Source organism: Erpetoichthys calabaricus, chromosome 11 (genome assembly GCF_900747795.2).
Source record: "Erpetoichthys calabaricus chromosome 11, fErpCal1.3, whole genome shotgun sequence".
Taxonomy (NCBI): Eukaryota; Metazoa; Chordata; class Cladistia; order Polypteriformes; family Polypteridae; genus Erpetoichthys; species Erpetoichthys calabaricus.
This window is the reverse complement of record NC_041404.2, coordinates 61,897,249-61,924,156: the sequence shown is the minus strand read 5'-3', so window position 1 is coordinate 61,924,156 and position 26,908 is coordinate 61,897,249. Positions and strand designations below refer to the sequence as shown.

Sequence of the window (26,908 nt, the reverse complement as noted above, 5' to 3'; positions counted from 1 at the left end):
TGCGCTATCCACACAGGGAGGAATCCGGAAGCAAACTCACAATCTTCCACAGTCTCCTTACTGCAAGGCAGCAGCTCTACCACTGTGCCACCTAATTTAAGTTTTAATTCAAATTAAAAAGCAAAAAGCTCCTCCTTTCAGATCCCTGCTGACTTGCAGTTTATCTCCTGATTTGACTCTCAAGGTCGGAGTCAAAAGTCCTTGACGTCGGTCACATAAAACTTGGCAGCTGTGTGGCTTCCTCAAGTCGTAAAGGCGCCGTCAAGGCCGTGGCCCCTTTGCCTGCCCGCCACCGTGAGACTCCATGCCAGTGTCTCTAATTTTAAGGACATGTGTGTCCCCTTCCTGTGGTCCGCTGCACTTTGGCAAATCTAAAGATAATAAAAGTGGGCATCATCGCCCCACCTCACTGGCACAGTGCACCTCCTTGGTCTGATGGATTTGCTGTATATAGTGCCTTACATTGTGAATTCTCTCCCTCAGTGACACACAGTAGAGTTGTTTCCTCATTTCGGCAGCATGGAGACCGTGGGACTTTTTCCGTGTCATTTTATATAGCGCCTTTGTTGCAGTAAATACCATCACAAGGTACTCAAGCATTACAGCACTGGTGGGGTTAGGCGGCCCACTTAGACTCGTGCAGTGGGGTCACAGATGAGACCTTGTCATTTTATATCGTGCCTTTAAAAGTGATTTTATAGTTAATACAACATGAGGACCGGGGGGGGGGGTTTAAATGGTTCAGGCAGTGAGGCAGTGACAAAAGCCAAACCTGTGACTGTGTCACTGTATATAGCGCCTTGCTATAATACTTGCCATCCAAGGTGTTTCAATGACATTAAAGTGCATTGAGATTGTGTCCTCATTTCTGTAATGACAGCCATTGGCGGGTGAAGTGATTCACTTTGTGTCAGTCAGGCTGCCTGCAGGGTGGCTCAGGTGGAAGTGTGACCCTAACTTTATATATAGCGCCTTACTGTAATCAGCTGCTTTACAGTTATGGTGTACCTGCTTCCACACAATGAGTCCGTGTTAGATAGATAGATAGATAGATAGATAGAGTAAAAGTTGCTATATAATTTCTAGATAGATAGATAGATTGAAATGAAAGGCACTATACGATAGATAGATAGAGTGAAAGGCGCTATATAATTACTAGATAGATAGATTGAAATGAAAGGCACTATACGATAGATAGATTGATAGAGGTAGATAGATAGAGTGAAAGGCACTATATAATTGCTAGATAGATAGATTGAAATGAAAGGCACTATACGATAGATAGATAGAGTGAAAGGCGCTATATAATTGCTAGATAGATAGATAGATTGAAATGAAAGGCACTATACGATAGATAGATTGATAGAGATAGATAGATAGAATGAAAGGCACTATATAATTGCTAGATAGATAGATTGAAATGAAAGGCACTATACGATAGATAGATTGAGATAGATGAATAGATAGATAGAGTGAAAGGCGCTATATAATTGCTAGATAGATAGATTGAAATGAAAGGCACTATACGATAGATAGATTGATAGATAGAGTGAAAGGTGCTATATAATTGCTAGATAGATAGATAGATTGAAATGAAAGGCACTATACGATAGATAGATTGATAGATAGAGTGAAAGGTGCTATATAATTTCTAGATAGATAGATAGATAGAAATGAAAGGCACTATACGATAGATTGAAATGAAAGGCACTCTACGATAGATAGAGATAGATAAATAGAGTGAAAGGCGCTATATAATTTCTAGATAGATAGAAATGAAAGGCACTATACGATAGATAGATTGAGATAGATAAATAGATAGATAGAGTGAAAGGCGCTATATAATTGATAGATAGATAGAAATGAAAGGCACTATACGATAGATAGATTGAGATAGATAAATAGATAGATAAAGTGAAAGGCGCTATATAATTGATAGATACTTTATTAATCCCAAGGGGAAATTGGGGACTGAATCTGAGACCTTGTGACTTTATCTCGTGCCTTCTCGACAGACACGCTAGCATTACAGTACAATGATCTCTTTATTAATATTAAACGCCCGTGTCGGGTGCGCATGTATTCATTTCCTAACGAAGTCTCCGCCCTCTTTCTCGAACCCCCTCAGATTTCAAAGGATGCCAAGTGTTGTCACTCAAACCTCTAACCCCGCCCAGCTCGCTCGCAGAAAATTCGTCTTGTCCCGCCCACTCCACGAAGCTGTACAGAGCAGAGTAAAGTGGGTGTGGTGGGAGGGGGGCAGGTAACCTGTCAATCATCTTTATCCCGCAATACCGATGACGTCAGTCACGTAACGTCCCTGCATTTTGCTACAACTCCGCAATGGTCACCGAGTCATTCAGGACGTCGCGCAACGTCACCCATCAGTTCCTCACAGCTTGAAAATGGACCGAATGTGTATTTCTGTTTTCTAAAATAAATTAATATTTTTGAGTAGATCTGATGTGGGGGCCCTTTGGGTCTGGAGGTGGGGTGAGGGGTGTTGCAGGGGCATCCTCTACACCAGTAGCCACGGGCAGAACACGCTAGCGCCACACAGACTGTAACCAGGTCGGGATTGAACCAATCAGAATGAAGACACGACCAAAGAGGAGGACGGCGTGTGACAACAAATCCAAAGCAGCACGCTGGTGTCACTTCAATGATGTCACTTTCTGTAATGCTATTAAAGGCGCTATATAAAGATTAACGATTGCCACCTGCGGAGTTTCGTTTTTCTTGTGAGTGGACGAGCTTGACTGCGTGGGTTCAAAAGGAGGCCTTCACAGCCCACCCCTCCCAAAACAGCAAGCACTGATCATTTCTTTGAAGTGTCTTGTGGCGCAGTGCTTAGCTACGCTGCCCCCCAGCCCCAGTGATTCGGGTTCAAGTCCTCACGTCAAGTTTGCACGTTCCCTCTTTGGCAGCGTGGCTTGTTCATATCGACATTTTAAAGACGCACCCGTTGGGCTATTTAGCCTGGCATGGGGGGTGTAATCGTCACCCAGTTCAGGGCTGGTCCCTGCTTTGCACCCAGTGATGCTGGTATAGGCGTCACAGTAGTCCGGTAATGGATGGACGAGGCATTTCAAGCGCGTTCTTGTTCTCATACAAACGAGGCAGCTGCCTAACGAGTCAGGTGAAGTGGCTTCTCTAAATGCGCGCTCGCTTCGAAGGAGCACTTGATATAGCGCCTTTCACTTAAAATATGCTTTAAAGCCATTCGTGGACTTGCCCTGATCGATCCCATAATGTCTTCCGACCTGTGCGGTCATCGCCCCGTTTTAACGTTTCGATCCGCGCGGCCCCTTCGAGAGGTTAATCCATAAATGTCGATTTGTTTTGCCGCTCGCGTCCATTTTCAAATTCATTTCTTACAAGTGCCATCCATTAAGTGTAGGGTGGCGCAGTGGCTGGTGCTGCTGCCTCAAAACTCCAGAGATCAAGGTTCGAATCCCGGAGGTCGTATGTTCTCCCTGTCTTATTGTATAGCTGGCCGATCGTGCCAGCCGTCCACGTGTCCCTTTTCTAACCTAACGGGAACCCACGCTGGACGGGACGCCAGTACGCTGCGTGGCCACACGCCCACTCTCACTCTTCTGGGATCGCCCCCGTCCACTTTCTGGTAACCCCCAAGTTCGGCGTTACGGGAGGCGCATGCGCACACACTCGACGCCAGGCCAATTTAATTGTGACACGCACGTAAGAAACGGGCAAACTCTGCTGGTGCTGAGCGGCTCGCGACTTGAACTCGGGTCCACGGAGAAGAACGGCGTCAGCGTTTACCCTTCGGGTCACCCGGCGTTGCCAAATCTGCTTGTTAAAAAGCCAAATCGGCACTGGAGACGAACTCGTGAAAGTCAGTTTATGGTTCACAGAGTACATCGTGTCACTGAAATGACCCCGTCCAGCGCGTCAGAGTGGGCTTCAAGGCTCCTCCGCGGGCCAAATACTTTCATTCAGCTGGAGATCAAAGCCGACGAATCCCACACACTTAGTCAATAAATAACCCAGCGGCGGGTTCAATGCCCAGGACGGCCGTCCCTGGCAGGCTGCCTGTCGCCGATTGGCCTTTTCGCGGAGCTGCGCACGTTGCGTCTTTTAGTTGGCCCAAACTGGGGGTCGTGGAGGTGTCGTTTCTCTCCGTCATAATAGAGAGCCTGACACTCAACGGGCTCCCCAGCGCGGAAATGGACGACAGGCAGGGAATACGTGACAACAGGACCGTGAACTCGGGGACCCACGTAACGTCCACGAATAGAAGCACGAGGGCACTGACCGTCATTTTGTTAATGTGCCGCTAGAGGGCGAGCGGGACACACAACTCGGGAACACGCGCTCGCCGGGACGACAGGCTGTCATTCTGGTCTGTAATAAATCAATTGTGTGTGTGTGTGTGGGGGGGGGGGGGGCAGCACTTACACAATGGTGACCCCCCCCCCTATTTAAAAAAAATAAAAAAAACACCACAGGGTACAAGACAGGAACCCCTGAAGGGACACCAGTCAATCACTTTGCACACCCATACCCCACGCAATGCCAGGTTGGTATCAGTTAGCCCACGTTTGCCCTGTAGCTTTGTGTGGAGTTGGAATGTTCTCTGCATTTTTGAGGCACCCCCAAAAACTACCCGCTTTGGACAGCGATGTGTGACATCCATCAAGCTCATCTAGGGCTCCAAATGGGCCTTGACTGGCATTGCTTTTACTAAACAGAATCATTTCCACAGACCCTTATAGATTTTTCAAAGTGTCACCTTGTCACGAATTTTGAAAGCATGTGTAGTTTTTGACCCTTTCCATTCCAAATGGTGGCCGTGAAGACATTTTAGGGCACCTCACCAACACAAGGGTGACCAAAACCTGAAAATCAGAAAGAGCAGAACACATCAGGCCACCACCGTGCCAGTCCATAGCAGTGGGCATACTGGGGCCCTCCATGGTCTGCCACCGAGTGGGTGAATCTTTGTGTTTGGACCCCCCCCCCAATTTGGTCCGTTCCCCTGTGGGTGTTTGGAGAGCCCATTACTCCCACCCCATGCCCCCCCCCCATGCCATTCCAATGTAATTGTGTACTTAACCCTTTCCTGAGCAAGTCTTTGCCTTCAGCTGACTGTAAAACTCCCATCAGCTTGCACTCATATTGAACCCTGGCACTGCCATCTTTAACCTGGTCACCAAACCCCACAAGTGCCTTGCTGGGTATCAGTGGTCAAAGCTGTGCCAGTAGCATTATGTGGGTACAAGGCCAAGCTTTCCATTAAAGTGTGACATAAAACCTTGGCACTTCCCCCCCTCTTCACCTCCTGCTTATACAGGGCAGATTCAAGGGTGCATGTCTGGCATCATTGGGTATAAGGCAGTAACAATCCTTAGACAGGACGCCAACCCATCGCAGGGCAAACCCACACATTTACATTGGAGGAGACGTTTGAGATACGATTGGTCCCACTTGTTTTGTTTGGTCCAATTGGAGCAGAGGCAGGTGCAGTGACCCGCTCATTGGTGGCAGTAGTGGGATTGGAGCCTCAGGGTTCAAAGTTCAGCCACCGCTCCACATTTACGGAGACCAACTTGGCATTGTCAATCCAGTGAAGCGGCATGAATGAAATGTTACCGCCTTCGCGTGTGCCGTGCATGACAAGATTAAAAATACAAACGTGATATCACAAACCGCAAGGCACTTTATAAAAACGGGTGACGACTTGTAAAGGATTTAAATGGTGCCACACCTAATGACTAAAGCACTTGTCAGCTGGCATGGCTATGTGACCCCGAGTGAGTCCCTTCAGCTTTATAGACTTTTACACTCTGCCACTGTGCCAGTCACCTCATGGACACACTGGTCCTGTACCTGAACACATTTAGGGTGGCACACTGGCAGGTTGCCCCCCCCCCAGCAATCTGGATTCAAATCCCAGAACTTGTATGTTCTTCCCATGTCAGTGTGGCTTTTCCATTGACATTTTAAAGTCATGCCCATTAGGTTAGCTGGCCTGGCACGTGTGAGTGGGCACAACTGTCGCCCCATCTGGAGTTGGTTCCTGCTTTGTGCCCAGAGGTGCCCGATTGCTGCACAGCCTCTGCCTCCCTGATTCAACAACAACATTTATTTCTCTAGCAGGTCTCCTAAAGAGACATGGAGCTCAAAAGCTTTAGAAGATGAAGAAATTATAAAGTATAAGCGAATAAAAAGAATAAAAAGAATAAACAAATTCAAAGGTAAAAATACAGCTTCAGCGTCTCTGTGGCGGCCCCCCACCCACCACATTTCTTAAATGCTGCCCCTCTTAAGTTAGCTGGCGCTCTAAACCTGCTCCTTGGCACCAAGACAGGGTGACAGAGTAGTGCCCAGTGCTGCCAGGCAGGTTAGTGCCCACCCCACTGGGCTGGACTGGCTTGAGGTTTCATGATAGGTGAATGGATGACGTCATTGACTAATGATAAGGCGTGGAGCCCCCTAGTGGCTAAGTGGGTTACAGTTTGTGTTTATAAAAGGGCAGGGTCAGCGTAGGTGGCAGCAAATCGCAGAATGCAGCGGGCACCAGGCAGGAAGTCAATGAGAAGCAGTCAAGAGGGCGCCTGTGACCGATGGGCCGAGCGTTAGCCATCACTGAGCTGTGTGCCCCCGACTCGCTCGATGCTTTATTACACTCGTTAGAGAAATATGGAAATAATGCCAGTTTATTGTGCCACAGGGCTGTGAGATGGGATTGGTTGCAAAAGGCACCACATAAAAATCAAACACCAATCTAATTCAAAATGTTAGGGACCAGCGAATACATTTAATCCATAAAAGTACCTGGGATTCTCTGATGAGGCTTGAGATCAGGTGACATGCCATCTGCCCAAGTAGATTTAACACCCACCTGATGGATGACATGGGGCAGCGATGGAGGTGGCACACGGAACAGGATACGCCAAAAAAAAAAAAAACAAATGAAAAATCCTGAAGTTAGTAATGAGAATTTAAAAAGACGTTTAGTGATTGTGAAGAGTTGGCACGGATTGGCCTGAGAGACCAGACGAGTGCCAATGGTGCCACTTGTTCTTAATTATCTGACATCTACTACGTCATAAGCCGAGGTGCTGGCACCCTCTGCTCAAGAGTGAGAACACGTCCTTAGAAAGCAGGGTGACAAAAACGTGCAAAAATATTTAAGAATACTGCTGGGTGGCACCGTGGATGGGCAGCTACCTTGTACCAAGGAGACTGGGGTTCAAGTGCCAGGTGCCCTCCTGCTGTTTCCTCCTGCAGGCTAAGGACACACGGGTCAGGTGGCTAAACTAGGCCCCTGTTGGGTGATGAGCACCCTGTGATGAGCTGGCACCTGACATTTGCTGGGTGAGGCTCCAGCTGCTCTGTGACCCTGAGTGGGTTAGGAAAATAAATAGAAAAAAAAAAAAACCAAAGTGCCACCCGAGACAAACACAGACAGAGGTGCCACATCAAGTGACAAAGTACTGAAGGAATAGAATGGCAGCCATGGGCTCGCAACGTTTTTGGTGTCGTGACCCACCACATCACTGGGGCTTTGGGGGGGCACTGCCAGACCACAACTCACCCTGCTAAAGACCTCAAAACAGACTGGAGTGTGCAGGGCGCTATATAAAATGTAACAAAAACAAAATACACCTCAGCTCCATAGGGGAAGAAGGAGGTTGTGCACTGGCCAAATGGCTTGCAGTGCGCATCAAGGTGGGCAATGCCCACTGTGGCTGCCTCACAGCACTAAGGTTTAGATGCCAGCCCAGTCCCCCTGGTCCTGGCCGTCATTTCTCCAGGTATTTCAGTTTCATCCCACAGGCAAGTAGCTGTTGTGGGTGAGGACGGGCACTGGGATCAAGTCGAGCCCACCAGGACCCAAGTAAACAAACGCCGGGTATCGTGCCCTGGCTGCTCCTGCGTGTTCTCCTCGAGTCCAAAGACATGCAGGTCAGGTGGACAGTTAAAGTGTCTGCCGTCGAGTTGGCATCTGTGTGTTCACCCTGTGATGGACTGGCGTCCTGCCCAGGTGGTGTTCCCGACTTGCACTCACCGATTGCTGGGATCGGCTGCAACTTCCAGCGCGTCCCTGGTCAGGATCAGCGAGTTAAGGAAATGGACGGACGGACAGGTGGATGGACTTCAGGAAAGACCTGCATGGACCGATGGATGAATTTCTACAAACTACTTCTGGACGAAGACTCAGATGGTTCACCCGTCTGTCTCTCCTTTATCCAAACTCACTCATCCTGCCAGGTGGACGTGGCAGGAAATCAGCTGACGACTACCACGCTCTTAATGCCACCTTTTAAATGAGCAGTGGGGTGTCCAGGTGGCCCAGTGGCGAGTGATGCCACCTCACCCCTCTGAGGACTGATGTTCAAGTTGACGCCTTCTCCCCGACTTCCTTCAGGTTGGTCTCCACATTCAAGGCAACTGCGCTCTGTGATGGGTGGGCACCCCTGCCAGGTTTGGCTCCAGCTGTGCCACCCATTGTAGCGGTGTGATCTGGCTAAAAAGAGAATGAAGTGTGACGGTCATCCACAGTCCCGTGCCAGTAGCCCGTCCATCCAGTCCAAGTCCTCTTACCCAGAGCAGGGCCAGAGGGCAGCAAGCAGGGGGTGCAGGGCAGGAGCAGCCCCTGGCCAGAGTGGCAGCCCATCCCAGGGTAAGATGCACATCGGGGGCCACATCATGTCCTTGGACCCACATGGGCATGGGGAGAACACGCAAACTCCACGCAGGGCACAGGTGGGCCGTGAGTGCCAGTCTCCCCATTTTGTTTTATTAAGCTGAGAATGCAATGGCACAAATGTGTGTTATTTACACAAAGCCCACCACCCCATCGCCATTGCAGCCGGAGCCACACGACTTAGGGGGCCGAACTAAGATGCCAGCTGGTCACCCCACGAGTCCGTCACCAACTCCAGGTGAGTTTTGGGTGCTTGGGATGTGCAGGGGCCCGAGACGATGACCGCCACTCACCCCACCCTTCACTCCAGGAACGGGTCACCGACATCGGGGACGTTGACACAGCGGCCTTGTCGAGCTTGAGAGCACAATAAAATTTATGACAAGCTTAAGACAATAGACAGAGTGGTGGGTGCGTCTTCAGGGCCTATAAAGGGGGCACGGCCCTCCGGTCTGGCACATCAATCCTCCACCCGAACAGCTGCTTCACGATCGCCATGGCCTTCACTGGGAAGTACGAAGTCGAGAGCCAAGAGAACTACGACGACTTCCTCAAGCTCATCGGTAAGGCGGCGTCTCCTCTCCATCCTTACATCCGCTTTCTAAACCCGCGTAGTCAGTGCAGGGGCTCGGGGGCCGCTGGAGTAAATCCCAGCAAGTGTCAGGAGCAGGGCAGGGCGCCAGGCCAACGCAGGGGCAACACACTCACCCACCTACACATCACTGGTCCATTTAGCAACACCAATCCATCTAACCTGCCCGCCTTTAGTCTATGGGAGGAAACCCACCCAGACATGGGGAGAACATGCAGACTCCATGCACTTGAACCCCAGTCCCCTTGGCTGCCACCCCTTCCTGTCCAAGCAGATGGCGGGTGGCGCGATGCCCTTCAGGGTCACCACAAATGCAGCAGCTCAGTGACAGTGGAAGGTGGACAGAGAGACTCCACGCTCTTGTGTCTGTTTTGTTGTAGACGAGTGACAAGGGTCAATGTGAAAGGCGCTATATAAACGTGACATTCACCCGTATGTCACAATATTTCATTTAAAAAGTGCCATACTCATCGCGCGCCTCGAGTGGCACTTTGCGATAAAAAGGCACCGCATACGGTCAGCCTGGTGGGCAGCATGGCCTCAAAACGCGTCTGTTGGCTCCGCGGCACCCGGCTGCCCTTACTGGTCAGTTCAGAGTGTTGCGCTCCACGTGTTTTATAATATTTGGGGTTATTCCAGCTTTATGTTTGTGTTTTATTTTACTACCTCAGTTTGTTTTCTGTGTATTTTGATTATTTTTGTAAAGTGACCACGAGTTTTTGCTAAGGCGCTATATAAATAAAACATTATAATAATGATAGCGACTAGGACGTTCGTGGCTTCATGCGATTTCTGAGTCACTCTGAGGGGTCAGGGTGGTCTTGGCCACAGCATGGCACGGACTTGGCCCCCTTTGTTTTTTCCCTTCTGTGTTGGGGGCGATGACGCTAATCACGGCGCGTTTAAATGAGCAACGCGTTCACGTCTCTAAATCACTTCAACTGGGAATTTCTGCAAGAACTCCGAGCCCGTAGTCGGTGAAAGGCGCTATACAGAAAGGAGCTGAAGCGTGAGTAGAGAAGACCGCTTTGCCACTCGACGCAATTTCATCAGATGTAAAAAAATAAAAAAAAAAGTCCACTTGGGCATTTTCATCGGCGCTGCACGAGAGTTCAAAAGGGCGACATTTCAGCGTTCACTGCCACTCGACCTCGCGCCACACGAGGGCGCCAAAGTGCAAACATTCAGCCCCAAGTGCTCGGTGCGCGCGCCCGACTGTCCTCAACGCTTGATTTTTTTTTTTTCCTTCCTTTCTTCCTTCTCTAGGCATCCCGGATGACGTCAGAGAGAAGGGGCGGGACTTCAAGATCATCACCGAGGTCATTCAAGATGGCAAGCAGTTCACCTGGTCACAGATCTACCCTCAGAAAACCATGACCAACAAGTTCATCATTGACCAGGAGAGCGACATGGAGACCATGGCAGGGAAGAAGTTCAAAGTGAGTGGCCTGGGCAGTTTGTTTTGAGGTGGTGAGGGGGCAGTTTTCAAAATGGAGGAGCTGAGCTTCTCTCGGCTCATTGTGGAGGCCCAGTGCTGTTTTTTTTAAATTCTGTCCACACTTTGACAGCAGGGCTGGATGGGAGACGTCACCTTGGGTGGGGTGAGGTGGACTTTCTGGGTCCCTCATTCAAATGAGGGTCTTCATCTTCAGTGACACCGAGTGACACTCTCTCTCTCTCTGTTTTCTCTCAACAGGCAACGGTCACCATGGACGGAGGCAAAATCACAGCCAAATTCCCCAACTACCTGCACACGGCCGAGGTCCAGGGGGACAAGCTCATCGAGGTGAGAACAGGGCCGGGGTGGCCTTCTGCCCCCAATGACAGAAGCTTTTTGACCATAAAAAATAATTAATTAATGAATCAAAAAGTGGGCAGGGAAAACGCTGCTGTGGGGCCGTCACCCGGTCAGGACACAGACATCACTTTTGTCCCTTGTGACCTCACCTTTATCATTGCACCGATGGGGACCGCGTCTCTCTGGGTTGATCTTCTCCGCAGGGCTCACGGCAGTGACTCGTTTGTGACATTCGATTGCCTTCAGAACGACGAGCTGATAAAATGTTATTGTGAACAGCGAAAGGGCCACCTGGACACAGCAGGAGAGGCCAGCGCTGGCCTGCTGCACCTTTAGCACTCGTCCTTCATGTGACACGTTTAGGGACAGTCACCAAACACACAGTGCCCACCCCCACAGACGGCTAAGGAGATGGTTGGAATATTCCGGAGCTTGTTAACTTGATCCTGAATCCACAGACGCCTGCCCTGGTCACCCCGTCACTCACTGCAGGGATTTCATACCGATGAGAAACGACGGGCGGTCAGGACTTCACCGAATGTGGCATCTGCAGTAACTGGGCCATCTCAAGACTGGCATACCCTGAAAACCCTCACGTCATCAGTTTACGGGGTCTTTCCTGACACTGCTCGGTCCCGCGGTCGTCTCAATAGTCTGAGTGATCTTTAAACAGGAGTTACCTGGAAATGGGCAACGAGGAGACACAAGACTGGCAGCAGGAGGATGGCGTCGACACCAAAGAGCAGCAGGTCAGAATCTCCTGAATGGGCGTTGACAGCTGATGAGCGACCCGTCGCCGTCACTCCAGTCACCTTCAGTTTGTTCTCAAATCGCCTTTATGTTTGTCGTTGTTTTTGGCTCCGCCCCCTCGTCAGACGTCGGTCTCACTACTTGAAGAGGCCACGCCCACCCCAGCAGCACACCTAGAAATATCACAGCCTGTTTTTTCATCCACTAGATGGCAGCAGACCCCCCCCCCCCCCCCGTCCCAAGTGTCACTCAGGGGGTAACGCCATAAAGTGGCTCATCACATATCCCCCCGAGGCGGAGTCGGGCTTAACCCCACTTACTGTATGTGGACCTCCGCACTCGAGTCACACGCAGGCACAACAGCATGGCATGGGGGTCTTGGTGCAGACGGACCCTTGACGTGTTTTTTTGTTCTTTGCCAGTTTCGAGGCGCCGCACATGTCCGCTAGGAGAGATTTGCACCATTTTGTCACTCGAGTTTGCACGATGAACTTTTAGAAAGGGGGGCTGAAAGCATTCAGAGGGAGTGGGAGAACAAAAACTGCAGATTACCCACCTGAGTGCCAGCCGAGCAAGGTGAGAGGGGGGGGGCAGTGCCAGAAGGCTGGCATCTGAAACTGAAATCCGGCACGGCGCTGACCCATCTCAGGGCGCCACACGTCAGGACCACCAGGCACGTTCAGAGAACCCTGAAGCCGTTTCACTCTACAAAACAACTTTGTGGCGGGTGGTCCTCAGAGGCACAGTGCGGGTCTGGGTGGGCATTGCAGATACTTGGTCCGGCACTAAAGCCACCTTCTCTTCCTTCCATTAGATTTCAACTGCCAGTGGAGCCAAAGGCACGGCGACAATGAAGAGGATCAGCAAGCGAATTTAAAGGGGACAGCGGTGATGCCCGCCTAGCAGCTTGGAACTACAAATAAAGAGTTTCTGTTAAATGAACCGCATGTGCTGTTGTGTATTCAGGCAAAAAATGTTTGGTGTTAAAAGCAGCAAACAGCTCTGGGAGGGTGGGGGGGGTGGGGGCCTCGGATCTTCTCCACCTCATTGGTTAATCAGCCGATTTTAGGCCCCACCCCACTACATGGTGTCATTAATGAGTGGCTGTGTGCCCATCGGTTGGTGACGGGTAGTCGTGTAGTGTGGCACCCCAGCAACAGCGCCGGCCCTCAGACCCCCCCCTGACGTTACATGATTTGCTCAGCCATTGGCAGTCATAGCCTTCATTTACATAATCTGAGGAAGTGGCAGCACACTTTGGTGACAGGCAGGGGGGTGGTGTGACATCCCCAGTGGCTACAGCATGGTGGTCAGTGACACCCACAACTACAGACCCGGACTCCATTTACCTAATTGTAGTGGCACTCATGTGGCACGCAGTCATGACAGCTGACAGCCCCAGTGACACAGTCAGACCACACTGTGACTTCACCCCTCAAAGGTTGACTTTTGTCTTCAGTGTGTGACATGAGAAGTGACAGCCAAGGAGCAGTCAGTCAGAAGTCCATTGGACAGAAAGTGGGCACAAGGCATTAGGAATGCTGGCACAGCCCGATCCACCATCAGGGTGACTTGGATGACAACTCCTGGGGCCCTACTTATAAAGGGGGGGGCTTCACATTGACCCCCCCAACCCAAAACCAGTCCTCCCACTTCTAAATCTGGCCAATCAGAGCGGGAGAAAAAGTGGGCATCATGATGTGTGGGATGTGGGCGGGGCACCACGAGCACAGACATCTGATAGGTCAGTTGACGAGGCTGTAAGCCTGATGTGACACCAGAAAACCAAAGCAGCGGCGTCCAAAAGAAAAACTAAAAAGACAAAGAAGACGCAGCGCTGTTTACAAACCAACGTCACCCGCCATTGTCAAAATCTACAGACAGCACGAGGATTAGAGCAGGGGGCTTTGAACAGGAAGGGTGCCCCACTGGCACCACAATAAAGAGGCCCGAGTTCAGGTTCAGGCTCTCCCCGCGTCTGCCCGGACCATCCAAAGACACACAGGGTGAGTTAACGGAGGTCCAGTGCAACAAAACGTGAACCTCAAACTGAAGGAGAAATGAAGGGGAGGACTGAAGCCTGGAAGAACTTCATTGGGCCCAGAGTTGGGGGGAAATCAGACAAACAACTGAGAAGTGCCCGCCGGACCTTCACCATTGGGTATACAAAGTGTGACAACCAGCCCAGGAGGATGTGGACCCCCTTATAATGTTCACGTCCCATTCAGGGTCTATTTGTCTAGAACTGAAATGCGTCTCCAGCATTGACTGGCACTCATCTGTGCGGCGGGGTGGGCGCAACTACTACCTTGTAATTGGAATGAAAGGGGGCAGCTCAAAATGACCCACAGTGACAAGGTGACATGCCACACTGCCCTGCAGGGCTTTACCATCCAGCCAGATACCAAAGATGTGCCCGGCCCATAAAGGAGCTCAGCTCTACCCACTCTGCTCACTTTCTAAAGCTGCACAGCTGCCACAGGGTGGGTGGGCTGGCCAGTCCTCTTCCTGACTGGTGCCATCGCCAGAGCGGATTATCGTTTGACTTGATGGCTGCATGTGGGTAGAAAATGTGTTTGCATCTCTAATTGTACGAAGGGGGGGACTGCAGTCCGTTTGTGACCCACTGGAAATGTGGGTGGTGGGCTTTTTTTTTTTTATATAAAGTGGCACCATCTGCTTGTGGCTTTTGGTAATGTGGGTGTAAAGATGGACTTTGATTGATCCACAGTTTCTCGCTCTCAACTTCATGTGCCAACACCACGATTTAAGAAAAGTCGATAAAGCAGGTAGAGGGACAGGAGGCTGGAAATACAATGAGGTGACCACAGAAAAGCAAACACGTGGTGGGGGGGCTGCATGGTAGACTCTGGCTGGCACATACCGGGCCTCACTGACTCCTCCACCAGGCCCAAGGGGGCCTTACTGCCCACCATAAGGTTCCAATGCCTAAGGAGCCCATGTCAGGACCCTGGCACAGACCCTCCCAGGCAGACTGAAGAGCGTGTGATGGACTTTTTAAGACCACCATTTGAGAAACTTGGGCCACAACCAACCACATCTCCAGCAGGTGCAGCACCTTCACCATTTGTGGTGGCATCTCACCCACACCTGCCTGAGGCTTTGGCCACCGTGGCACTTTTTAGCGGTCAGGCTGAGCCGTCTGCACACGGCTGGCTACAATGGGCCAGCGGACCACTAACCGGGCAGCCGGGGTGGACTGCACCAATCCTGTAAAGCGGGTGGGGGGGAGCCGCAGGTTTTTTATGATTATTGGTGATGAAGTTCTTGCCGCTCGCAGTCATTGGAGTCGCTGCGCTTGTTAACTTGGCAGACTTTAGTCCTCCACTTTAATGGAAGACGACGACTAAAAGCACAGAGAAGGCAGCAGGCCTCCAGTGGACTCGTCTCCACGTACTTCATGTGTCCCTCCTGTAGTCTGACAATGAAATACATGGAAGGACCCCGAAAAGAAACAAGTGAGGGATGGAGGAGAACCCAGCAGTCTGAGGCTCCAGCCCTGGTGGAGGACACCCTTGGCGCTGCCATGGCAGTCAGAAGAGCAGCGAGCCGGCAGGTCAAGTTACATCTCTAACTGGCCCTCCAGGAGCACCGACGTTACTCACGACCACCATAAAGACAACAATGGGGACAAGGCCTTGAAAGTGACAGCCACCAACATGTCTGACTGTCAAAGCCTGGCATTCAGATCAGCTGGGCACTGTGCCCCCCAGAAAATGAAACTCCAGAAGTGGGAGCGCCAGCCAAGTCTTTGCCCAATGCCCCCCGCCCAATGCCCCCCCCCCCGGTCTTTGACACTTGTGTGACCCACCACTCCCAGAGGCCTTTTCATCCGTTTTATATACTTGGATGGCTCAAGAGCTGCCCGTCCTTCCTCTCAGAACTGGTCAAGCGGTGCCAGCTGTCTGGTGGCCTCACCACAGGTGAAGGTTGGACTGAAACTAAAAACGTTTGACTTAGCTATTTATATATATATAAAAAAAAAAAAAGCAAATCACAGACAATCCCACCCGGGGGCACCCAGGGCTTCATTTTGGCCAGCAGATTCCTCCACCTATCACTATGACAAGTGGGGGTCTGCTTGGATTTCTCTCCATTAGAGTTTCTGGGGAGCAGGCACTGGTACAGCACGTCACCGCACTCATCACACGGCGAAACACTTTGGGCAGACACCCTCTGGAAATGACCCTCTATCTGCTGGCACAGCCAGGTGTTACGTGGGGGTCCCCCTTAGCCTGGGTACGACGTTAAACTACATCCGGACCTCCAGCTTGCAGGGAAATCATGGGGGTTGGTTGGTGGCAGGATTGGCACTCCGGCCAACTTCACACAGCTCTGAGACGACGGCTCACATTATGAAGGGATTTGGGGTCTGAGCCCTCGGGCTCCCCCTCTCCCTGAATGAGTCAAAACCCCCAGAGAGCCAATGGGGTCAGGCCTGTCGGGAATCAGAACTGGTGTGGCACTGAGGCGTCGCCCGCTGCACCGCAGCCCTTGGGTCCCAATTTGAGGGAAGACCATCCAGGTAGACGTGTAGAACGTCTCGTCTCTCCAGTATCAGAATTGTCAGCATGTTGACATAAAGGGTCCAAGTATGGGGTGGGGTGCGGTGGGTGGTCCCCTATGGAGGATGAAGCCTAATGGAATACTTGAATTGCATCGTGGAGGGGCTGGCGTTCCACAACCCTGGAGTTAAACACAATATGTGACAAACGAGGCGAGACCACTCAGCCCATTAGTTAGGTGAGTGCGGCTGTCCCACCGCTGTTACAAGTGGGCATGAGGGGCTTCTCAGCAGACATTCACTTCTGCTACCAACATCTGCTCAATGCTGATGGCTTTTAGTTTTAAAAGTTGGGCTTTTAGGTCCCCAGCATGCGGCGCGACCCTCCAAAGTCTGAATGGCCCCTCAGCACGAGGAAAGAAGGCCGGCAGGCCGTGTGTTAATGCGAGTTAAACTTGAGTCGGGGTCTCTCAGCCTAACTGTCATGATGGGCTCCTGCAGGTCAAGCCCTTCTGTGTAAACAGACGTTTGTTGAGGAGGTCAGGAATATCCAACTGAATTAAATTCAGCGCGAGACCCCACGAGCGGAATTCAGCTGTATGTGGGGGTCTGGATTGTCATGTCTTAAAATTACAACTGTTGTGGAGGTCCTGGCCAATTAAAATCCAGAAAAAACAAAGCAGTCAGCGAGACCACCCTAGAAACAGCACATCTTGGAGGGGGTGGAAACCACAAAATGGATGTCTCATGGAGAAGCCGTGCGGAGTTGGCCTTGTTAGGAGTGCCAGGCCTCGCTTTTGGTCCGCTATTTAGGGCCACGGCCTCCATTTCCTTTTATTTGCTTAGCAGACACATTCATCCAAAGTGACTTACAAGAGATCAACATAATTGAGGAACATGAGCCTGAGGTCCTTTTGGGGGACAAGGTGACAAAATTGATCACCACAAGTGAAAGGCTCAGAAGAAAACAAGAGGGACAAGGACCAGAATGACAAAAACCAAACAGCCATTAGGAGACAGAAATTCACCAAACAAGAGGGTCTTCAGTCACTTCTTGAGAGAATCATGTGCTTCAAATGAAGGTGGGCAGCATGTCCCACCAGCCAGGAGCTACACGTGAGGAGTCTGGACTGAAATTTGATAACCGCACAGAGGTGGGCATCACCAGACACCACTCAAAGAGCACTGGACCTCCAAAAAGTCTCCGTATACATACAAGTAGGTGGGGTCCCCCAGACCACTCCGTAGGCCAGCACCCAGGATTGGAACTCAATGCGTGTCAGTGTAGAGATCTGAACGCAGGCATGACGTGTGCCCACCAGATGTGTCGCTGTGGCCTGGTGACACGTGGCGGTGGGCTCCTGCCATCCGAGAACTGCAGTGGTCCGGACATCACAAGACCACAGCCTGGACCAGGAGGTGTGCTGCCCACCCCAACAGATACGCTCAGCGGGAATCTGACCAAACATCCACTGATGATCGCCATCGGCGTCGTTTCATTGAACTGCGACTGTGGTGATCTGCTCCGTTTAGTCATGTGACTGGGCCAATGGATTTCAAAGCCGTCACGGGGGGCATTACACACACGCGCACACACACGGGCACACATTTAAAGAAAGGCAGAAGTCAAGATACCCGACGGCCGACCTTTGTGATACCAAATCCCAGGCTTTCCTACTCTTGGCTCGGCTTACGGCCCTCCATCAGTGAAGCGTCTGCTGCTTTCAGGTCTTTGTGGGTGTCTGGTAAGTGGGGGGGGGGGTCAATTTGTCCAATAATGAGAGACAGACAGACAGACAGACTGGCTCAGGGTCGCTTAACGCCTGACAAAGCACATGCAGGATGATGGAGACAATGAAATAGACAGACAGACGGGGATGGAGGCGTTAAGGCACCCCGAGTCTGTCTGTCTGTCTCTTTTTTTGCCTGTTTAGTTTTCTCCCTCTCTCTCCATTATACATTATTATATTTTATACACACACACACACACTAGTGGGCTCTGCGTAATAGAACTATTTTACATTCCAGCGAGTAATTAACCATATTAAAAAAATAGTAAAATGTAACAAATTGAAAGAAAATTCTGTTTCATGTTGCGTTTGAGGTATTCATTGCGTTATACGATTTTGTTCTGTTTGGCTTTGAATTTAACATGTAAATACTTTTTAAATTTACTTTTACTGTAAAACTTCAGTAACAACAATTTTTGGAATTAACCTTTTGTTTATTGCATTGAATTTTGATTCCCTGTTTGGACTTTCATCGTAACAATGTAACGTATAACTGCCCGTGAGTGAATTTCGTTTCTTTCTGTCTAATAAACCAACCGACTTTTTTGAATGTTTGTCTCTGATTTGTTAATTGTCTTTGTTAAATCTCTAATGGGAAACTGTAAACGTTTTAATATGACTGGCATATCAAGATCTCCTCTGTTAGATGTACCACATTACCTTTCTTGTCACCTGTTAATTTTCCATGTCAGAATTGTTTGACCAATTTTCAATCCAACTAATCTGGTCCCATTGCACAGCCCATCACTCAGACATAAATTACGCAATTACATTACGATACGTCCTTTTTTTCTATACAGTAATTCGGCCGGCGGAAGACCACACGGTGTTAACGGTTGTCGATATTCTTCGTGATATTGTAAGTTGATGTTTTCATCTTCCCCACCATCACCACCAACTGTTTCATCAGAGTCAACTGATACGCATTTAACCAAATTTGCCATGTTACTGATTCACGTTAATTCATTTGACTTCATTGTTTCTCGATGCTAGGATTGTCCGTGTACTCATTTTCTTCTTTGTGATGAAATCTTCACTAGGATTTGGATATAATATGTCATCTTTAGTTGGGAACTTAAAGTGAGGAAAACGTAAAAATTTCTAAGAGCTGAGAGTGCAGGAAGCATGTTGGACAACAGCAATCACACGAATGAGAGGACCACGGGAGGGCATGAACCAGAAATGGTGGAGAGGAGGGCGGGACTTGAAAACATCTCATGGCAATAGTCTTGTGTCGTCTTATTTTCTTTTATAATAGAGATATACATACACACACACACACACACACACACACACATATATATACTGTATATATAAATAAAATCCAACATCTGTCTGCATTTCACGAGAGAACTACTTCACAGATTTAGATGGTTTTTTCTTCTATAATTTGCTTGAACATCCCTGTTGATTTTGCGACTTCTCTCATCACCCTATGTATCATAGTTCACTTGCAGTAGCAATTTGCGCCAATCCGAGAGAGACGGGGTAGGGCCCACCTCACTGACACGCCAGTCTCGGGGTGTACCTTACCTCCGCTTAGCTAGCGAACAAGAGAACTACTTAATGGATTTAGATCGTTTATTTTTTTTTTTCTAGAATTTGCTTGAACATTCCAGTTGATGTTGCGACTTCTCTCATCGTGCCAAGTATCATAGTTTGCTTGCAGGAGTGATATATTTGCGTTAATCAGAGGCGCTGCAGGCCGAGGGGAGGGGGAAGTGGGCGGGGCCCTCCTCACTCACACACCAGCCTCTGAGTCGCTCTACCTCTCACCACGTGTTGGAGCGCACCTTGTCTCCACTTAGCTAGTGATTCCTGTTTGTTAATCGATTTTTAAAGTTTGTCGCATTTTACTATTATGTAGGCAGAGCTGCAGGGACGGCTAGTATTAAATGTCACTGTGTGACAGTTTTTTGTGTGATTCAGTTTCCTGTAAGTTAATTTACCCGACTCGACATTTACCGTGCAGTACAATCACGTGCCACAGTATCACTGAAGGGCAACTTACGTGGAAGTGCTGGGTGGGCCGCTCCCTGACGATTTCTCTCCTTTTCAGAGACCTCATTTGCAGTGCAGAGTGGGACGAAATGAACACCCCAGGCTTCTGTAGACTCCTACAAAAGATCTCAAATCAGAAGGAAGCTTCACAGACGGAGGACGGTAAGCCGAGCCAAGAACAGGAAAGCCAGACAAAGCAACGCAGGGAGAGGAAAAAACAAAAACACACCGCAATAATTATTTAAAAAATTTAATGTATAAAAGAAATACTGAAGAAAAACAAATGTCTACGGTGTGATGAAAGGCAAGTGCCCTGTACATTAAAAACAAAAACACACAAGAGTTCCTGCAGCCAAGCACGGCTTCAAAATGAACAACACAGTGGAGGTAAAACAAAAAAAAAAAAAGAAAAATAAAAAAATGTCAGTCAGCAGCAGTGAAGACAACGACGATGACGCCAATGGGTGTCACCACTCACTCTGTAGTGTCAGCGACCCAACAACTAACAGCTTAGAGCGGCTCGACAGCTCTGCGGTTGCCTCCCCAATTCCCACATGACACGTCCCAGTCGTCTGTGCCCTCCTGTCCTCCACTCATGGCTGTGGGTGGTCAGTGTACTTACCTGAAATGCCACATTGTGCATACCAGACCACCCTCAGCAGTTCCATGTCTGTGACTTATCAATAAATATACAGTGCACCATCAGGAATGTCTCCAAACAAGTCACCATTCCCAGTTGGAATTCATTATTTTGTTTCAAAATGACAATAAATTACCAAAAAAAAAAAAAAAGCTGTCCAAAATGGATTCTAGAAAATGAATACGCATCATAAAACTTAAAACACATAACTGCATCTTTGCAGATCCTTCACAATATCTTAGAAATGAAATGGAGAAACCAATTTAAAGAGGACTGATGGGAAGGCTTATTGCACAGCTGCTCCTGTACAGGAGGACTGGACTGGGAGCTCAGAGTTACTGCTTCAAATGTACTTGGACAGAAAAAATGCACCTCTCACAAAAAACAAAAAAAAAAAAAATCATACAGACAAACCCAGACCCCCCCCCCCCCCCCCCCCCCCCCCAAAATAAAACAAAAGACGGTTAAAAAGTTGCCTTTGTGAGCCTCAAGCTAAATTAAATACAAGCATAGAGCAATGGCTGCCATGACCCCACTGGTTTGGGTCATCCTACCACAAGGGGGTAGCAGAGGACACTCAGGATGGCAGTAGCATGGCTGAATGACTCAGGCAGTGACACCCCAAAGGCAACCCTTGCCCCCCCCAAACCCCAGAGGCACTGCTTTTTAAACACCCTGCACAACACGGGTCACTCGTGACACTTGGGCACACAGAGACCCATCAGAAGACACAAACGGACATTAAATTAAAAAAAGTTGTGGAAAACGAGGTCTTCAAGTAATCGTTAAATCCCTGATGCATCAGTCATTGTAAACAATATCAGGAAAAACACACACAAAAAAAAAAAATCACAGAAAAGGGAGATGGTTCAGTCTTATAAGGCAGCAGCTTGAAGGAATCATCATCATCTTCAATTTTAAGGGGGGAAAAGTCAGACAAACCCTACCTGACATCTCCGATATTTCATAAATGCACTGCACGGCAAAATAAAATAAAAGAAACACAGGCCGCTGCAGACGGTGCTCAGGTGGGCCTTCTCAGTGATTCCTCACATGATCCATCATCGAGAATAAATAAAAGTCACAAGTATAGCAGATGGGACTCATGGGCGAGCGTAGTCATCTGTTCAAGCTCCGTTTTCTCGAGGTATTTTTTTTTTTTTTTAATAGAAACATAAATATTTGCAGCATATAAAACTGAAGGGTCTAAATGCAGTGTTGAGAGAATTTGCATTTTCCATACAGTGCACGAGATATGCTTCAAGGAAGGGGCTTCTGGGACAGATCCCTTCTCACACCACTTGTGAGGTCCTCACATGGCAGCCGGAGGCCGCAGTGACACAAATTACAGAACTGATGACCTGCGCTGTCCAGTAAATGAGCCTAAGTGGCCAACAGAGGACCAAGCGATGCCAGCATGTGAAGAACTCGCCGCTCGGGTGGTCCAGTCCCTCCACATAGGCAGCAGGCTCAGTTCAGATCGGCTGCCATGCAAGTAACTTGTTTTTTTTTTTTCTTCATTCTTCTGTTTTGTTTTTCATTTGTTAAACCTCAAAATGAGGAAATATGGCTTTATAGCTTTTTAATATAAATTTTAAATTCGAAGCAACCCTCCGCAGATTCTGCCGCCGCTCCCCCCCCCCGTCTAGCGTTCTTTGTTTCAAAACTTGTCACCTGTCAAAGCAGCCTGTGGCAAACGCATGCTGCCCACCAATGTACGTACTGCCATATGCCACAGGCAGACAATGCCGAGGCTCTGTGGCTATGGACACCTGCATGGGGATGGCGCCCTGGATGGGCAGGGTACGGACGGTGGGCTGCAGACTGCTCTGTAGGCCTGGGTAGGGGTGAAAGGTGCAGCTGGAGGGCCCCGAACCAGCAGGCAGAAGACCTGGACGCTGTGGCTGTAAGTAGTCTTGAGGGGTGACGGGTGCCAGCGGCCGAGTCTCTGCAATAGTGTGCAGCTGGGAGACTGGAGTTGAGGTGGGCGTCAGGTGTGCGTAGGAGGCTGGCTGGAAGACCAGCTGCTGGGCAGCTGCAGAAGGCTGGTGGTGTCGGACAGGTACAGTTGACTGCTGGATACTCTGAGGCAGCTGACTTTTGCTCTTGTTGGCTTCTTTGACATCATTATCGTGGGCACTATCAAAGAGGAAGGGAAAAAAATGGCAAATTGAGACTTTCATCGTAAAAAAAAGATGAAGTAGATGGCGGAAAAAAAATCCTGTGATTGTATTAACGCGTTAAAAAATGCATTATTAAAAACTTGTGGTGTGCCATCTGTTGGAATAACAAACGGAGTGCCTGACTCTGTTATGCCATTTGGAATGGAATTGGTAAAAGCAGGGTTAATGTTTGTGATGCATTGCATTTGTCATTCTAATAAATGGCAGATCACAAACATTAACCCTGCTTTTATGAATCCCATACCACATGGCATAACAGATACATGCAATTCAAATGTTATTTCAACAGATAGCACACCACAAATATTTTTAGTAATGTGTTTTATTACTGCAAATGTTTGTGATGCACCATTTGTTGGAATGACAAATGCAATGCATGTGTCTCTGTTATGCCATTTGGTGTGGGAGTAATGTTTGATGCACTTCATTTTTTCATTCCAACAGATGGCACATCACAAACATTAACACACTTTTTAACAAATCCCATACCAAATGGCATACAGATACGCAAACAACATGCATTATTTCAACAGAGGGTGCACCACAAATATTTTTAGTAATGCATTTATTACTGCAAAGGTTTGTGATGCACCATTTGTTGAAATGACAAATGCAATGGAATGGCAGAGACATACCAACTGGACAGACATCTATTTACAGTATTAAGGTAAACTAAAATTATATTTGGGTCTCCCAACCGTGAAGCAGCAGCACTACCACTGCACCACCATGCCGCTTTTAACAACGGGCTGGGGGGCATTTTGGAGCCTGGGAAAGCTTAAAATCATTTCTGCCTTAAATTAACAGTGACTTCATTATACGAGGGCATTTTCAGGATTGGCTTCTTCACACAGCAGTGACTCCAATAGGTCTTTTCAGTTGGTGTCCCCACTAAACTTGGCTGCAGTCACTAAGATGTCCACCCAGGCTGAATGTTACTAGCTGCAGCTCCGAGGCTCATGCATTAGAACTCACACACAGCAAAGGTGGCGGCCAGAATTATTTTAAATTTGTTAGGAATTCATCAACTGCATATAAAATGAGATCCTCTTTACTTGTATTTTCGATATTTAAGTACATGCAATATCAGATAGTTTAAAACTTCTGAAAGGTGACTCAAGGAAAAGAAAAACTACTGATGTAGAAGGTTCTCTACTTTCACTCCACCGGACACTGGAGATGCACAAAGATGAAGATACAGGCAAAGAATTCACAGCCAAGTCGCCCACTGCAGACACTTACATTAGCATGAGCTCAATGCAGGGGGTGAGGTGGTCCCATGTGTAACCTGTCAGAAGATGCAACTGTGTTGTCCAGCTGGGAGAGATCTGGAGGCAGATTCGTGAGGCTGCTACACATGCAGCAGCTACCTGAGAAGGACGAAAAGTGAGGAAGGCATGATCTGTGAAGAGAGGAGAAACCACAATGAGCCATAAAAATGGAAAGGACAGGCCATCAGCAGGACAGAGAAACACAAAAGTAAAGCACGGGGCTCAAGTGTCAAAGTGAATCCACAGAGTGCTCTGATTGTTCAGGTAAGGTCCTCAAACACTGTGTGCTCACCAAAGCAGCACTGCAAGGGCTCATTATAACACTTCATCAGATACTCCAGGACAGTAATGAACCTTTATTGAATGATTTGGTTTTGCTTTTTCTTTTTATGAAGGCCTTTACCTGTATCTAAACTTTGGATGAGGGATCAAACGGTGATGCTTCTGCAAAACGCCACATCTTGGCGACTTAGGCCAGATTTATACTTCACGCGACGCGATGCATGCTACAGCAGATGCTCCTGCTACGCAAGCGTTCTAGTGTTTATACCTGTGCACGTACTTTGCGTAAATCTGGAGGAATCCACCAGGTGGCAGTACGAGATATCACAGTGAGAACAGGTTCGGCTTCGCCGTGTTGTGAATTGCCTGGAACACCCATTAAATTTCGATGACACCTTACCACAATATCTCTGAAAAGGATGTTTAATGATTAAATCCATCAGTCCAGGGATTTGTCCATTTCAGCTAGCATTGGGCACAAGGCAGAAACAATTCCTGGACAAGGCATCAGCTCATCGCAAGGTGAATACAAGCACTCACGTACACGCTGGTGTCATTTTAGTGTCACCAAATCTGCATATCTTTGGAAGGAAACCGGAGCACACGGAGGAAACCCAGCAGGAAAACATGGAAACTCCAGGCTGGGAATATCAGCGACGTGACTCCATGCTAGACAGCAGCGCTAACGCTCCACCACCGTGTAACCCCCATGTGTGTAATTATTAACAGTATTCATTACTTAAATGAAATTACCGATTCATCTGTAACATGTAACACACACTAACGCATTTCATCATGAAAGTGATATCAAGTATAAATCTAAGAAGTCTAAATGTGCAGAGAGTTAGAATATCAGACATTTAATGTGCTCGATGTGGCAATCTGCTGCTGTCATGACCGGATGGAAGCCCTAGAAAAAAGACGGCACAGAAAACGGTATGCGAGACTTTTAAATGTATTGTGTCATTACGATTGGGAATATGCGATGCTTGAATATAAAAAGCACCACGAATACATCTGTATAATCGGCATTTTGCCTCACCACATCGAACCATTCAAACATTGAAGCTCGCACATCGATCTCTTAGGATCCGCAAAGCTTTCTGTCACATGTAGATAGTAACCAGAGACTCTGACATCACATTCCAACTTTCAGCACACTGCGTCCCCCGACTTTTTGCTGGTACTGCAACTCGCACACGCGTCGCGTTAATTTCTGAGGACCTGAACAGAGGACGCATCAAATGAACGCGTGAAAGCCATGATGCGGGCAAGTACGTATTCTGAGTGTGAAGTATAAACGAGCCCTTACACCGTGTATGTGTTCAAAGATCATTTATCAGGATTAGGGTTACACCAGGCAGTGTGGATGGAGGGTCGCCCTACACGTGTGCAGCACACTGAATGTGTAACACTGCAAATCTGGGGGTCACGCCACACTGCCATCATGAACATCAGTGTTAGCTTGATGACAAAGGGGTGACAGGCTCATGCAGGACATTGGTAGCTGCACTTCACACACTGTCCCCCATTGTGTGTTGAAAGCTCTCCTGATTTATTTCCAGGTCTCCTGTAATCACATATTAAAACAGGACTTGAAGCTTCTGTGGTTTTAGGCACATCTTCAGACCACAGCTGATTCCTCCATGAATTACAGCAGGATGGAACACTGAATGTAGCTCTTCCAGCTTCTCTCAAGACGCCGGAGCACATTCTCCATGAAACACTGAGCTTTAATCACAGGCACAGTTCACAAAGCTTCAAACACGTGGAGAGTAACAAGCGCTTCTTAATATTGCAGAAGGCAGAGGGGTTATGTGGACCAACAATTACAAGAAACCGCTAAGTGTTTACTGCATACATCTTGGACAATCACAAAATACAGTAGGTGGCACCACTGTCACCAAATCAATTGCGTCTTTCCTTGGATGCAAAGAACTGACATTTTGGGTTCACAAACGACCAAAACAAAACAGCTTTCTTAAGATACATGTCAGTTTATTGCAGTTTTGCACAAATGTCCAGGCAACAAATTGCCAAGAAACTGGAGATATCATACAAAAGGTGTCCACATTCTTGAGAGAAGAGGGCAGACTGGATCTACTGTATGTAACCAGGAGAGACAGAGCAGCAGAAGGCCCAGATACACAACTGCACAAGCGCATCAGGGTCTGGAGGTTTGAGATGCAGACACCTTGAAGCTCCCGATTGGTCGGGGGACTCACCAAATGCCAACGTCATCTGAAAACCATGAGAAGGCGACAGTGGTATGCTGGCCTTAGAGGTCGAGATTCAATGAAAAAAGTCGTATCTGAAACTGGCAAAGACAACAAGGATGGGAATCAACCAGAAATCCACCATCCAGAGTCATTTAATTTCTTTTAAATGGTGGGTTATCT

At 48.5% G+C, this 26,908-nt stretch overlaps 2 protein-coding genes across 2 annotated transcripts in view; one reads left to right on the top strand and one right to left on the bottom strand.

The window, feature by feature from the left end:
• Positions 1-8,252: 8,252 nt before the first annotated feature.
• On the top strand, positions 8,253-12,727 carry fabp6 (fatty acid binding protein 6, ileal (gastrotropin)). The gene is made up of 4 exons (XM_028813172.2): positions 8,253-9,240; positions 10,536-10,708; positions 10,966-11,055; positions 12,632-12,727. The coding sequence occupies exons 1-4, from the start codon at positions 9,174-9,176 to the stop codon at positions 12,692-12,694; spliced, it is 393 nt and encodes a 130-aa protein (XP_028669005.1). The 5' UTR covers positions 8,253-9,173; the 3' UTR covers positions 12,695-12,727.
• An 8,492-nt stretch (positions 12,728-21,219) lies between these two features.
• ccnjl (cyclin J-like) overlaps positions 21,220-26,908 on the bottom strand; it is a 109,348-nt gene continuing 103,659 nt past the window's right edge. The window contains exons 5-6 of the mRNA XM_028813170.2: positions 24,199-24,358; positions 21,220-22,912 (exon numbers count right to left, since the gene is read on the bottom strand). Coding sequence (XP_028669003.1) covers positions 22,444-22,912; positions 24,199-24,358 — 629 coding nt within the window. The 3' untranslated portion in view covers positions 21,220-22,443. The remainder of the gene's footprint in view (positions 22,913-24,198; positions 24,359-26,908) is intronic.